At 36.5% G+C, this 16,409-nt stretch overlaps 1 protein-coding gene across 4 annotated transcripts in view; it reads left to right on the forward strand.

Annotated features, from left to right (window-relative positions):
- Positions 1 to 16,409, forward strand: part of pcdh7.L (protocadherin 7 L homeolog) — a 525,496-nt gene that overhangs the window by 24,627 nt on the left and 484,460 nt on the right. The window contains exon 2 of one of the 4 annotated variants that reach the window (XM_041584200.1): positions 1,076 to 3,334. The exons of 2 other annotated variants lie outside the window; for them this stretch is intronic. In XM_041584200.1, the coding sequence (XP_041440134.1) occupies positions 1,076 to 1,117 (42 nt within the window). In that variant the 3' untranslated portion in view covers positions 1,118 to 3,334. 4 annotated transcript variants of the gene reach the window in all.

Raw genomic sequence — 16,409 nt, forward strand, 5'->3', positions numbered from 1 at the left:
TTTTTTCCCTATTAATAACATTGGGGTCAAGCATCAATTTTACCGGTCAGGCCGGTAAAATACTGGCCAGGTGGCAACCCTACTGTTACCTCCGGTAAATGCCCCTACTTCTTTACTTACCCCTCGGTGCAGATTCTGTGCAGCAGAGTTCACGGGCGCCATCTTCTTCTCTTTGGTAATCTTTGGGCAGAGTGTGGCGTAAGGGCGCATGCACAGCTGGAGCAATCTTCCGGTTTGCAGCAACTCCGCATGCGCCGAAAGTGACTGAAATTGCCGAAGTGCTGAAAGAAGACCCGAAGATTACCAAAGAAAAGAAGATGGTGCCCGTGAACTCTGCTGCACAGAATCTGCACCGAGGGGTAAGTAAAGAGGGAGGGGCATTTACCGGGGGTAACACCTAGGCTGGGGGGGGAGCAGGGAGGCAGGTCTATGTAGGGTAGGGGGGTAGGTATTTTTTATAATTAAGGGTTTTTTATAATTATGGAGATATCCCTTATTCCTAAAAACCCCAGTTCAAAAGCGTTTTAGATAATAGTTCCTATACCTATAGTATAAATATAAATGTTTTCATCAGCTATAGTGTCTATTCCATCAAGGCCCAGATAGCACAGATTGTCTAAAGATAGCACTAGTTCCTTAGAAATCATACATTCACAGACAAAAATGTTGACTTTTTGTTGAATAAAACTTCTTAAATGTGGACTATCAGGGCTTTGGCACGTTTCATTTATAGTATGTGTATATATTGAACTCAGTCAGCATACTGGGCTTGTTTACAGACAATCACTGCTAGCAATGGCAACTTTTATTTTGTAAACGTCAACTGTTTTATGAAATTGTTCTAGCTTTGGCTGGTCATTTCTGCCGCTGTATGCCCTTCAGAACCAAAACAGAGCAAAATAGCCATAGTTTCATTTGGTGAGATCCTTTTATGTTTTTGCTAAGTCCAAAAATATATATTCACCGGGAGGAAACAATATTTTGAAGGTGTTTATAATTTTCTTATCATTCTGTAAATCCTCAGTCACTGAGGGATAATTAAACTTGAAACTGAAAGACCTCTATTTATCCACAGGTCGCTGCACACCCGTCCTGTGATCCTCAGCTGCGATCTTGAGAAATATCTGTCTTAAAGAGCTAGAGAAATGGGATTGTGGGACAATTTTACTTACAGAGTTACTCTAAATAAATGTAAATAGATTGACTCTGCTGCCTAAAAAAAATTTATGAAAGAAGCCTGAAGTCGCATCGGAAAACTCTGGAGAGCCTTGAAAACCATTTATATATACATTTAAAGACGTAAACAAACAAACACAAAACTTTTTATAAATCCTAGTTTTTACTTGCCTTATAACAAAATGGAATTTCACAAAAAGCAAGACTGTGGAATACCTAAGGAATTCATCGTATGGTAAAAGTTTGCAATCGAAAGGTATGCTGTATGTATAAATGGTTCTACTGACCCGTCCTTACTTTCTCTGAATGCTTATATCTTGTGTGATTTCTCAACTGTACTCTGTTTCCAATGGTCTGTTCAATGTTATGTATTCAATTTTCGCTTGCAAAATTTGGACTTGAAAGCGAAGGAAAGCTTCGAAAATGACAAACAAATTAAGAAGGAACGTTTTATTTTCTTAAGCCAATAAAAGGTATATTTATTATATAAAGATGAATATTTATTATACATAAATAAAACAAAAAACGATTTTAAAAAGCTTTAACTCAAAGGCTATGAAGAAATGTGTCGTCTGAAGGTCTGCATGCCTACGCAATGAAAACACAGATACTTTATTAATATTTTAAGGAACTTTTTTGCCTTGCTAAATTTAAAGAACTCAGTACTGCATTCTAGCAATAGCTAACTATACACAGAATTTTGTTTTCACACATATTATGACACAAACCATAGGTCGTCTTTTTTAAACATTACTGTAGCTGAGAATGACAGGTTTCGTTTGGTCACAATATACTGTACATTTCAGTTGTGCCGTTTTTCCTCGATTTTACCTTAGAGCATTTGTAAACATGAACAGAAAACTTAAAAGGGAGGTCTCTCAAGGGTTGTGCAATATTCCTTAAAGTTTCGTAAACAATCGTCACATTGTTTTGCACATTTTCTCTTGCGATTTGACAATTGGACAATAATATTTCCCCGGTTTTTAATGGCAGGATGGCACGTGCATACCTTGGATTACTCCAAATTATCCATAATGTTATTTACCATAGTGGTAAAGAAGAGCTTCTCTGAAGTATTTTTAAATAAATTTCTATTTGGTATATTTTTAATAATTAAAAATGATATCAACTTTGTTAGTTGTAAATATGATGAATCCTTTCCAAAAGAGATGCCAAATAAAGTTCAAAATGGCAGGTTTTTTTTTCAAAATATTGCACCTTGACTCTCACAAGGCTAAACTATGGACATGTGCCCTTTATTTGACGCGTTGGCATTCACTGATATAAGTGACGAATGTTTCATATCTCCATAGAGCTTTTGATAAGCCACGTATGGGGTTGGCTAATTTTGATTTGCACCTTCTGCTGCCCTGGTAAGCACAGTACAGCAGAGCAATTGCGGGTTCCTGTGCGGAGTTACGATATGGAAACATTTACACGAATATCGGCAAATGTCTATTAATTCAGTATAACCATTCACTTGCACTTTAGCCTTAATGCTTGCTCAAGTTGGAAGTGATAACTGCCTCATTTAATGGTTTCCTACTTGTGTTTAATGAACATAGTTTTTCTAATTGTTTTGATCAATATTTCTTTTGTATGCTGAAAGAGTCTTTAATAAGCCCTGCTCCCGAATGCAATTCATCATTTTGTGCTCTGTATGTTTATTGATGCCTTTTGGACCACATTAGCCCATAACTTGAAAGAGAATAGGGCCAGAAAGGCCACTATATAATCAGGGAGTTTGATAGATCACTCTCACGGTATCAAGTATTATCAAAAGTTCTTTTTTTTTTTCCTTCCTTCTTTCTTTATATTTTTGTTTTCTCTGTACAGATTTATTACTTCTCTAAGCCCAATACCAGGGCGTATAACTGAATCTCTATGCATTTCTTTATTCATTTCCATTTGCGCTTTGTATATAGGGGGAAAAGCATTTCTGCTGATTTCATGTGTAACATTTGAAAGATCATTTATAAATATATAAATATATCACCTCCCACGTTTCCACTTGAATTTGCCATGAAAACTCAAGTATTTATGAAACGTTCCAGAGATTTTATTGTTACTCAAAAAAAGAAATAAATAAATCTGCTGTACTTGCAAATGCTGTGCACAATTGATGAATAAAGTGCTATTTTTTATTGAACAATAAAAACATTGGTCTAATTTACTAAAGTTCTGGAGCAAGTTAATTGCTTTGTTAAGTTCTTCAAAGGAAGATGCTTCAAAATATTGAATGTTTCCATGGCTTGTTGTGTTTGCGGTCATGGCCTTTTGGAAAACTGGTAAAAATTTGGATAGACATAGGTATGAGATAAATTTACTGGGTTCTAGTATCCAGAAACTTGTTAATTTTAGCTTGACTGGCTGTTTGTCTTTAATAAAATATAAGGGTTTGTTTATGACCACTCAGTTTAGCATGCACTGATGCTATTCAGAAAGGTACACACGCCTTTGCAAAATGGGCACACAATGATAAACCTGGAATTACCATAGACCTGGACCTCCCAGCAATTTTAGGGCAGCCTTAGTGGATGGTGTCAATAGTTGCAACTGACTAAGTGACAGCATTTCAACACAAAATCTGGGGAAATAATATGTGCCCTCGAATACAGTGACATTGTTGGGGAAAAAACATATTACTTTGTTAAAAAAAATTGTGCAATGAAATAGTATTGTACTTTGGATGAGCTGCATCAGTGAATTAGCCCATTTATACTATTATATAATAGTATATAATGCTATTGATAGAAAAGTCCATGGTTATTATTTACAACTGTTTTAGTTTTATTAATGCTTATCTGTAGTTTTATTAATGCTTACATTTTTTTTTAGGGCTTAGACATTAAATACCAAGTTATGGAAAAACCCAGTATCCTGGTGCAAAAATTCCAGATTACAGTTCCATATCTTTATAAATAAAATATAAATGATATAGGGTCAGACTGACAGGATGTCACTTAAAGGAGAACTAAACCCCCCCAATAAGAAAAGCCCCTACCTACTTCCCTAGATAGTCCCCCTTCCTTTTTCCCCCAGTTGCACTTACTCTATATCAATACCACTTTCAGGGGTAAGGAACTATGTGGGGGAGAAGCAGGATGAGGGGACTATCTAGGGTAGTAGGTTACGGTCTTTTTGTATTGGGATGGTTTAGTTCTCCTTTAAGGAGTACTTCATCATCAAAGCAGGACAAAGTATGTCACTGTGATGTCCCAGAGGGGGTCAAGATATTTAATGTGGTTTCTTAACATCTACCTGAAGAGAGTATCTGTATTACATTTGACATTGGACCCAATGATGCCCCATTATTGTACTCTCCCTACACTACATTTTTGAGCTTGGAGCAGGGCCACATAGCTAGTGAAATAAAATTACAGAATTTACATTTAAAAAAAATTAAAGTTGCCAAGGGGAGACTACTTGCCTCCCATAGTAATATATTACTTTAGGCAGTATTTTTACATTATATGTGTTTTTTCATTCTTGCATTCTTATATCTCACATGTACGTCTTTATGGAAACCTTCCTTCAGGATGCTGGGGGTTGGGGGTGGTAGTGGGTTCACTACATCAACAAAGGATCTTGCTAGGTTCTATCCTGTACTCTACACACAATCACATGCATCTGTTCCACAGAGGCTTACACTCCATGTGCAATGGTATCACTTTATGATAATTTAGAAAAGATTTTATGGAACAGGGGAAGAAAACAACAAAAAAATGATGCTTCTGACGTTCAAATGACAGCAGCTTTGTTAATAAGAATTGGGGCTAAATCCTTTCTTAAAGGATTCATAAGTGGCTTAATGTCTTCATAAAACTTCACGATCTGCTGTTGATGCAAAAATGATGGATAAAAGCAAATTCATTTTTTCCTGGGAAAGAAAATATAAGCCCAGAGATTTCAGAGGCTTAGTTAGAATTAGGTTTTATGAACGCTGAATTTTATTATTATAATATTATTCTAAGAGAATGTATGTATGTGTGTGTATATATATATATATATATATATATATATATATATATATATATATATATATATATATATATAATCAGTAATCAATCAATTTGTGAATAATAACTGTTCAGATTTCAGTTTTCATTGTGAGACAGTACTCCACAATACAGAGTATCGTAACAGATAGTAGAATGGAATATTGACTCCATTGCTATCTGAAACATCAAAAAATAAAAATTAAAATAATATCTGCAATGGAATTAAGTGTAAAGTGTTGAAAGCCTTTGAGTATGTGCGTGTATATAATAAGATATAGGATCTATTATCCGGTAACCAGACATTCAGAAAGCTCCGAATTATAAGAAGACATTTCGCATAGAATCAAATAATTCAGATTTTTTTAATGATTTATTTTTTTCTCTGTAATAACACTTGATGGTAACTAAGCTGCATGGCTCCATGTTGGTGGCAAAATGCTTGGGTTCTTTTTAAGTTTTAGGGGGTAATTTATTAAGCTCCAAATATCCAAACCTAGAATGATTCGTAGTTTTTGGGGCAAAAAAAAAAAACTATGATTTTTTTGAGATTTATTAAAGTCCGATGGTCTAAAAACTCTGAATCCAAAACCCTGGCATCTAATAGCTCTCGAGGCCCTGTATAAGTCAATGGGGAAGGTCTCAGTGTCTGTGCTAATGTCCGTACCGATATCCGATGATTTCAGGGTTTTCCCGCGCAAAAAACTCAGAAAACTCTGAAAAAACTTAGTTTTTGTGAAAAACTCAGAACAATTCAGAGTTTTTGGGGGAAAGCTCTGAAGTTTGCCCCGACCCTATTTTTTTCGGGCTTCTTTCTTCATAAATAAGATCCATTCAGGCATTCGGAGTTGATCGGAGTTGGATATTAGAAATACTGAGATAAATTCGGAGCTTGATAAATAACCCCCTAAAAGTTTTTTTTAAAGCAGACTAAAGGTATGGAGATCCAATACCCAGATCTTAAGCATTCTGGATAACAGATCCCATATCTGTATGTATTAAAGTCCAAAAGATTAAATAGCCAGATGCTAGAATGAAACATCTAATCAACAACAATGTGAACCTTTCTATTGATTGCCTTCACAAGAACTTACTGTACATACACATTCTATGATAATGGATGAAACACATACAACCATTGTCTGCTGTAGCTATGTCTTTTCTCAATGGTTTATAAAGACAAATTCCCCCATATGTAATAAAAATCACTAAGTTTGGCGGTGACCAGTAAATGCTACATTCTGATTGGTTGCTGTAGGCGATTAGACCATTACAAAACTTTGCATCTTTTATTACATAACCCCAGGAGCCTTTTTTCTGCCACTATATTTTAGCCAATGATGGTGACCCAAAGGGTTTATAATGAGAATGTTCAGATGTTTTCAGGCATTGCAATCATTGGGAGGTGGCAGTGGCATTTTTAGCCTAAAAACTTACTTTAAATTGATATAAAACCTATGAAGTAATAGTAGCTCCAGTAGAGAACCTTGTGTAGAGACTGCATCCAAGTGGTTGTAGAATCAGGGAAATTACACAAAGGGGACTTAACTTATAGGTATATATATATATATATATATATATATATATATATATACACACATATATATATATATTATTTTCATTTAAAGAAAGTCTTTAACTTTTTAAGTGAGTCATTAATGGTCTATATGCTATAAAGGGTAACACTGTGTCAAATTCTCAAATAAGCTAATTATTTTAAGGCTTTTTATTTATATTAAAACAGGTGTGCCTTGCTTTTAAATTACTTTCCAGGCGTGGCTCCACTACATAGCTGCAGGCCATTGCAATTCGTGACAGGACATCTGCCTTGGTATTCCTAGAAATTCCATTTGGGGAGGGGGCGTAAAGATAAGAGTCTGGTTTTTGACTATCATTAGCAAGGATCTGTCTTACTCTTCGTGTTATAAATTGTTTTCATGTGAAGTATTTGCCTACAGCTTCTAAAAAAGACAGATAACTCTTCCCGCAAGTACGTTTTTCAATGGAACGTTTAGCCAAAACTAAATTTTTAAACATCTGACTATAGATGTATATATGAACATTTCTGTACAGGGATGGAAATTTTTACGTGACTAGGGGAAAAGCCCAAATTGCATTCTAATAAATAAATTCTAATAATCAGGGATTTTGTTCACCTTTTAATGATAAATAAAATAAAACAGAGCTCAGTCTGCATGTAGAGATCTGCCATGTTGCCTCCTCTGAATTTATAGATTGCAAAGAAATGTTACTGCCATCTTGAGAATGTAAAAATACTTTCTTAGTTCTTTCAAGCAATCATTCATATGCTAAAGGCTGGACAGGGAGATCAAGTTCTGGTGTCATTACTTCAACATTCATGAAACACAACAGAGAGCCGATGGCATCATCAGTAAGTGTATTGGGTCAACAGTTAACCTGAAACTGCACATCTCCTTAAACTGGCTCAGGAATGAGTACCAGTACAGTCAGGCCATCATTGTCTTTGGACAAAAATGTGCAGCCTGATGTGTGAGTATCAATGACAATTAGAATATATGGCAAGCTTTAGCACCTGACTTCTATCTATTGTATGCAAATTCCATAAAAATCTGGAGTATTATCCTATTTGAGGTTCATAATCCCTTATTTTCAAGTGTTTTTTTTTTTAAAGGTGTCACTAATATCCATGTGCAGTGATGGAGTGTAATGTTTTCAATGGCATATGGGGTGTTTCAACTGCTTTTAGAAACCAGCCTACAAAAATACCGCTTATCCCTTTTTGGTCCAGATTCAACTGAGTGAGGAAAACTCATGAATGATATTAAATCTGAGATGCAAATCAATTCAGAAAAACTGATTTCAAGATTCATCACATGATAATTTTATGGGAAAAAACTGGAACTGAATTTGGAGAAAAAAAAATTCTCCTCCATGAGTTTTCACATAATAAACCATGAGATCACTTTTTCTTACTGAATTGAATCTGGCCCTTTATGTAGAACAAGTAAAGAATTAGAAAGGATTATTAGAAATGGTCTTGTGTTAATATTTATATCTTCGCAGCCAATTCCCTTACCCTTCTTCGTGCTTGCTTATCGCAGACTTTAAGTGTGCCCATTCGTAATGAAAAATTAATGAAACAAATGTTTGGGTAAATTAAGCGGTATCAGAGGGTTGAATGGAAGCGGCTTATCTGCCTGATTTTGCTGGATTAGATCAAATTTGCATTATGTTACACACCATCTGATTTTTTTTTGTTGTTGCTGTCTTCCATGTAACCCGGCAGACTGAAATGACACAAGCTGTTCGGTTCTAATATAAAACAAAGGGTCATTTCTGTCAGTAAAAAGGGAAAATCTGTCCAAAAATGTTTAACTTTAACCAATAATGGGCCAGATTAATTTTAGTGAGAAATGTTATCTCATGGTTTATCATGTGAAAACTCATGGAGGAGATTCAATTGGAGGAGAATTTTTTTTCTCCAAATTCATTTCCAGTGTTTTCCCATAAACTTTAATATATTTTTTCAGTTTAAACCATGATCATCTCAGATTGAATCTTGTCCATGAGTTTTCACATGATAAACCTTTTTCTCTCTGAATTGAATGTAGCCCATTAAATGATACTTTTTCCTGACATATTTTATTTAAAGGAGGTGCAAAGAATAGAAGATCACTCATAATCTTACATTTCTATTTGTCATATGTTCCAAAGCAACATTGACATTTACTCATGAAATGATGATTATGTATGATAATCTTGCTCATCCATATTTTATGTTTGTGAAACTGCTGACTACACAACCTCATTAACAAAACAAAGAATATTTTATTAGAAGCCTGTTCTGTACTGTATGTTGCTGTACGTGATGATGTTTGTTTCAAATTCACATTCTGAAATATTATTTGGGATGTGAGGGTTGTAGTTTATCAACAGATAGAGGGTCTCAGGTTTAGGTGAAATTAAATAGAAAGAATTCTGAAAGATTTATTGTGATTGGTTGTAAGCAAGGAATGACTGTGTGGGAAAATCTAATGATGGTTTATTAGGATCCTCTGCAAAGCACTAGGTGGTTCTTACAGGTACAACCATGGGGCTACCTGTGTTCAATTAAGTAGCTATAAAACAAAACAATCTGTTTTCAAGATTTATAACTATCCCTTTAAGCCATAGTTTCCCAAACTGTCAGACTGACACCTCTCTGGGAGGACTGGAGAAGTGACAGTGGATGAAGTTTAACACAAAACACAATTAGTAGCATATTTATTAAAATGTGAATATTCGAGTTACAAAAACACATGATTTTGCAGTTTGTAGTGATTTTCATATTTATTAAGGTCTCAAAATGAATTAATTCAAGTCAAGCTTTTTGTCGTGAAGTAAAGTAAAAAAAAACAAACCATTGACTTTTATGGCAACTAACCAGGTTTTAGGTGTTGAGTTTCTGATTTTTTTTTTATTTGCTATGATTAGTGTTTGATCAATTTTAAAAAGTTGCTATTATTTTTTTAGCTGATTTCTTTTGACAAGATTTAAGAAAATCACGATCTAGAATTTTAATAGATAAGTAAGTGATGTTCCTGATACCCCTGAAAATACAGCTAGAAGGGCAATACAGGTTACTGTCCTAGATATTTTTGGGACAATGGCTGAATGGTTGATACACCAATGATATGGCATATCTGTTATGACGTCAATGGTTTTCCATGGGGACCTTGAGCCCAAAAAGTCTGGCAACCACTGCATTAAGCTGAGTTGAAACACATGCCCCTCAGTGGCGTTTCTTGACAGCTAGATACCAGTGAACGTAACAATTCTTCTCTCGAAGAATTAATTTTAATATTCCAACTAATAAAGGGGTTTGTTAAATGCTTGATTAGACTTTTAATAAAATAACACACAAGTCAGGTTGGAATGCTGCTCTATTTTTATCACCTTGTTAGCTGGAATAATACTTTTATTTTTATATTAAATAATTCAGCATCAGCCTGGCGCTCAGATTAAAAAATAGTTTCCATCATGCTGCTCATAATTTATAATATTTCAGTTTGATTCTTTAATTGCGAGCTTCAGCTGATAAATAAAAGTATCAAAAGGAAACCCAGAGCATGCTGCTCCTTTATGAACATGACTTTTGAAATGAGTTTTGAAAAGGATTAAAATCCTCGCTCTACGTCTAGCTGGAATGCTCTTCAGTTGCACTGGTACCTTCATGATATCTGATAAATGTGTGTTTGTTTTATTGTATCCATAGGCAGAGGGATTTTTTTTGGGGGGGGCAGGAGGGGGCTAATTACAGACAGGGTCAGGCTGGGCCGGAGGGGCACTGGGAAAAAATCCAGGCCTTTGTGGACCATGCCAACCCAGACCCAATCCCCACTGGCTGCTCTGTTGGCATCTTCCCTCCTGTGCAGTCACTTCCCCGCAGCCCTCACTCCAGCAAAAGAAGGATAAGTGCGGGGGAAGGGAGGAACGGGCTTGCAGTGGGTAAGCGAGTGGGCGGAGGCCCTTGAGGGGGTGTGGGGGGCCCCTGAGTTAGTAGCCCCACTGGGCCTTCCACACCCCTGTCTGACCCTGATTACAGACATTTTCTCCTAAGATTCTTTCCATATATGATGCCCCATAACAAATTATATATTATATACACAGTACAAATTCCATGTATAATAAGTATAATAACCCCAGAACACATAGCAGAATAACCGCAGTGCCAATTTAGCCTCATAAAGCCTTTTAAAATCCATTCATAACTGTATCTAGTATTCAGAGATGAGTGAAACCATCTGTCTTTGAATTGGAGTGGCCTGGTACATTTCAGGATTTTTGGAAGGTAACCAAAACATTTAGAACAGAGGTGGTCTCAGATCTCAGGAGGCACTGTTTACATCCCCTTTGCCATTTTAATCCAGTGAGTAAGAGGAAAGGGATATAGTACAATACAATACTAAAAGTGAAGTAGAAGCTTGCAAGAAATAAGGCCATTGTGTTCAAATAGTCTGCTATATCTCAGTAAAGTAAATATTCATGAAGCATGTAGTGCTAGCTCAATTTTTATAGCCATTCCAAGCACCTAAAACTTACAGTAATGTAGCATCAGATAGGGCTCAGATTCACGTGAAGCCTTGGGAAACAAATACCTTAAACATATATGATTTTCAAGACTTTCATATGATAGTGTCATAATATCATTGTTTCTTAATATATAATTCCCCTAATTTTATAAAGTTCAGTGCAAAGGTTTCTACAGTAATATACTTCTCAAACAACAAAGACTTTGTGACCTGAGGCACTGGGAGATTAAGGGGCAGATTTGTCAAAGGTCGAGGTGAAGTTTCGAAGTGAAAAACTTTGAATTTCAAGCTATTTTTTGTGTACTTCGACTAGGGAATAGTCATACTTCGATTCGATTCGAATTTTTTTGATATACCGTCTCTTTAAAACTTCGATTTTGACCATTCGCCACCTAAAAGCTGACAAAGTGCTGTTTTAGCCTGTGGGGGACCTCCTAGAACCTGTATGGAGACAATTGGGGGAGTTTGGGAGATCGAAGGACGAATCGAAGTACGATCGAGGTACAGTCGTATGATTCGAAGTACGATCGTACGATTCAAAGTAGGCTGAATTCGGCCCACAACCCCAAAAAAACTTCGACCTCCATTTGATTGGTCTTTTTGAATTCTAAGTTTTTTTTAACTTCGACCTTCGACCTTTGATAAATATGCCCCTAAGTGACTTGCCCAAGGTTACAAGAAGTCACTACAGGAACCGGCACAGGAACTGAACTCCCGTTTTGTCGAAAATTACTAACACAGTACTGTAAAGTATTGGCACTGCATGCATTTTAGCCGTAATTTCTGTTTATCTTGGGAATAGACTTTTTTACCTTCATTCTCAAGGGAACGAAGGAGAGCATAATTGCACTACTTGGAACTTTAAGAGCTTTTTCATTATAGCTGTTTACACTGCACACTACTCAAGCCATGCCTGTGCTCCATTCTAGGGACTCATTCAGCACTTACAGTAGAAAACATGTTATGCCATTCATCATAATGTAAATGTAGCCTTCTGATATGTGTTTTCACTAGAGTCTTTCTCTCCCTTGAATTTTTTTTTTTGATTGAATTTGAAATGAAACGATTAGCTATTATTGATGGAAATGTTAACTGAAGCCTAACAAAAGATTCAACTAGAATTTAAATGCAAAATGGCCATGTGCATCACATTTTATAATGTCCTAAAACCACCGTTTAACCACAACTGAGATCATAGGATCAATAGTTCTGGCTTTCAAAAACCAACCTGACAGAGCCAAATTGCTTGTTTTTGGATTTATTTAATGTCAAAGCAGTCAGCAATGGGCCTGTCAATGTGTTTTCCTGGGAAAATAACTCTTTCCAGAATTAAGTTATAAGAACTTTGTGTGTTGTTTCGTTTGAATGTAATAATAGCTTTAATGAATCCCCCACCTTCAACAAGTGTCCCCTCTCTGTGATTATCAAAAAATTAGTGCATCACCAATACAAGAACACTCCTTATCTAAATTCCACACCAAGGACAGAGAGGTCACAAGGGTTATGGAAGAAAAAGAAAGAATGTACCCTAAGGTGGTTGTGCTGTAATCAGTAGTAGCTGGGGTTAGGATTTATTAGCATTTCCAACAGAAAAGGGAAGGACCTGAATGACTCACCTGTATCTTCATCTTGAGTTATGGGCCCTTCAACTCTCTTGCCTTCAATTCTGATAACAATCAGATCCTAATTCTAGATACCCCTCCAAGGTAAAAAGGTGCAGGCATCTGCTGTCCTATATAGCACAAACAGAGTATTGTGATGTAAATAGAAGGTAGTGTTGACCTTATCCTGATGCTTTTATGTGTTCCTTTGTCTGTGATGAAAGGGCACCACCAGGAGCCATTAGGAGGCTTTGAATGCCTTTTTATTCCTGGATGGAATGTAGCAGCTGATACTGAATTCATAAACAATCCTCATTTGTTTATCACTGAACAAGTGGAATGTGAATACCACTTTACTTAAGACAGTTAAGTAAAATTGCAGTATTTTCTTGTGCGCGAAGAACTGGCCAGGAGTCATTAGCAGGGATGTTTTTGGCACAGGACAGATGCAACACTTCAATGCAATTTAATAGCCTGTAGCCAGCCCTTGAGCTCCACAGACTTCATTTTAATATAATCCTGGACTGTAAGATTGTTGTCGTAAATAACTGACACATTATGTAAAAAAGTAACCACAAGGTTAGGGTGCAGAACAATGAGGCAGATTCGATTCAGTGTGAAAAAGTTAACTTTTCTCCTACTTCAGTTCCAGTTTTTTTCCCATGGATTTCTATAGAGTTTTCACATTATAAAGCATGAGACACATTTTTCTGAATTTAATTGCATCTCAATTTGAATAATATCCATGACTTTCCACGTGAAAAACCTTTTTTTCTCACTGTTTATCACATAAAAACTCATGGACAAGATTCAGTTTGAGGAGATAAAAACTCTTCCCCAAATTCAGTTCCAGACTTCTATAGAATTTTCACATGATAAACCGTGAGATAAGTTTTTCTGAATTGAATTACATTTCAAATTGAATCTCCTCTGTGAGTTTTCACATGATACACCTTTTTCTCACTGAATTTAATCTGGCCCAGGTAAACTGTTATTGAACTAAAACTTCCAACATCTTACCAACAACCAAAGGTTGTTAGAGATTCTGGACATTGTGCTTCAACGACAAGATGGTTGAACTATTTTTGTTACTGATATCAGTACTTGAAGTTGTAGATTAGGGGTCCCCAACATTTTTTTTTTTTACTACTGATCCACATTCAAATGTAAAAAGAGTTTGGGAGCAATACAAGCAAGAAAAAAGTTCCTGGGGCTGCCAAATAAAGGATATTATTGCCTATTTGGTAGTCCCTATGTGGACTAGCAGTGTAGAGGAGACTCTTTTTGGTCATAATACAACCACAACTTGCCTCCAAGCCTGCAATTCAAAAACAAGCACCTGGTTTGAGGTCACTGGGCGCAACATCCAAGGGGTTGGAGAGCAACATGTTGGTTGGCTGGTTGGGGATCACTGCTGTAGATGAACAATGGCTAGAAGGCTCCTGGTTGGATGTAGATCAGACAACACAATGACACTGTATGATGTATAATAAATAGCAGATTCAAAAGTGAAAGTAAGCATACAGTATATATAGGCTTAAAAGGTTGAACTTGATGGGTATGTGTCTTTTTTCAACCTAACTTACTATGTTACTAAGCAACAATTTGACTTCTGGGCATGCTGGTTGGTGAGTTCCTGTGTTGCCATTGCTGACATAGAATTACTAATATTGATAGACTATACTACCAAATATCAAGTGATGTCTTCCACATTTGTGTAAAAGGCTTAGCGCTGGACTTAAGTCAGTGAGGAGGCACTATGGAAATTTCCTCAGCAATTTATGAATGTCCCCTGTACAGTGCCAGGGAAGATCTCAGCTGATACTTTCTCCTCTAGATATAGCCTCAAAGTATCTAACCATCAAAAGAAAGTCTTCTGTCTGTCTCTGGACTTGTGTATCCCCTTCTCATTGAATACATGAACCTGAGTTTCGGCCATACAATGAAATGTTTTCATATTTCTTCTAGGCTGCCAAATATACACTTGTTGATATATTTTTTTAAACATAAAGCAGGAAAGTTTTTTTTTCTGCTGCGTCTCTATTCTGAATGCATGGCCAACAAGCTACCGAAAGCCTTAGCTGAAGGGATTTTCAGTGTGTGAATACAACTTCTGTTTTGATGTCTTACCTTGAAGCCGCCATAAAGCTTTTGATCTCAGTTGAATGTGTCTCTTGGGGGAGAACCTCCTTTCCACTGAAAATCACAGGTTTTCTCTTACATAGACACTTTGTCATTTTAAAATGATTAACGATCCTTATCAATTATACTATTATTCAGAACAAACACTAATTAGATTGCCTTTAAAATGCGGAATGCAATGCAGAACCAATCGGCATCCACCGTGTCGGCATCCAGAAGTGTTGACCTTCAGCGTAAGACACTATTACTTTAATTTCCTCAGTACTTGCTTTCCCTGGTACGTTACAAATCGATTGCATGGCAGGGCCCTCCAGCAATGCAGAGCTCAAGTCGAAATCCTTTGTTCACAGTACGGTTCTTGTGTCAGAAATGCAAATGCTTTCTCTCCTGTGACTTATTTTTTCCTCCAAAAGCAAGGACTTTGGGATTTAGTTTTTTTTTTTTCTGGACCTGTTCATGTAACAAGTCTGAAACCGCGTTCATGCTCATTTCTTTACGCCTCGACAAAAACCCAGGAATAATTAGTGCGAATTTGTTTTACCTTCTCCAAAGGAATAGTGTGCCAAGTTTTGCAATAATGTGGCGGCATCGTCAGTGTGCTAATTATCAAGTTACAGATGGAGGGCAAATTATTGCAACATAATGCTCGCTCTTGCAAGCTCATATAAGATTCCACCAGGAACAATAATATCCGCTGCCAAGTGTTTCTCCTGGTTGCTGGGAGATGGAAAAACTTGCCGATAGCTCGCAGGACAAACCGTGATTTGTTAAACGCATTTCCCCCTTTCTATTTCTGGCAAGCAGCGTTGTGCAAAGGCATGTAGACTGTATTTACAATTGGACTAAATATCTGTGTATTATCAGCGAGCATTCTTCCACCGAGTAGATGGCTTATTATAAGTACATAGATATGCTAGCTCATTATGCTGCAGGCACGCTCTCAGTCTATAGTCTGTATCATTATACAGTGCAGCAATTTAATTGGAATGGCATGAAATTTAGTACCAAGTGCTCATTAATAGTAAACAGCACAGTCTTCTGTTGGTAAATCTCATGATTGCCGCACTCTGTAGCATGCTCAATAGACACGTGTGATATGCAGCTTCATTACATGGCTATGTTTATCTAAACATTTGTGTTGTTTCTTGCTATAGAGAAACTCAGCATTGTGTAAGACTAATGAGCAATTTGTGTGTAGTGTCCTATGTTTTATCAAAGTGACAGTATTCTGTGTAAGATTAATCATGACCCCCCCCCAATCCCATAGTCCCTTTTCTATAGCTCTAATAGTTCAGAAGAGCCACAGTTCATATCATTTAGCTCAGCCGGGGGACTGAGAAATATATAGGGATGAGCACCACGTACGATGCTTCCATATCGTTAATGCATCAGTGTCATTAAATATTCAAATAGATCATGAATATTAAATTGATAACAAT

The sequence above is a fragment of the Xenopus laevis genome, chromosome 1L (assembly GCF_017654675.1).
Source record: "Xenopus laevis strain J_2021 chromosome 1L, Xenopus_laevis_v10.1, whole genome shotgun sequence".
NCBI classification, from domain to species: domain Eukaryota; kingdom Metazoa; phylum Chordata; class Amphibia; order Anura; family Pipidae; genus Xenopus; species Xenopus laevis.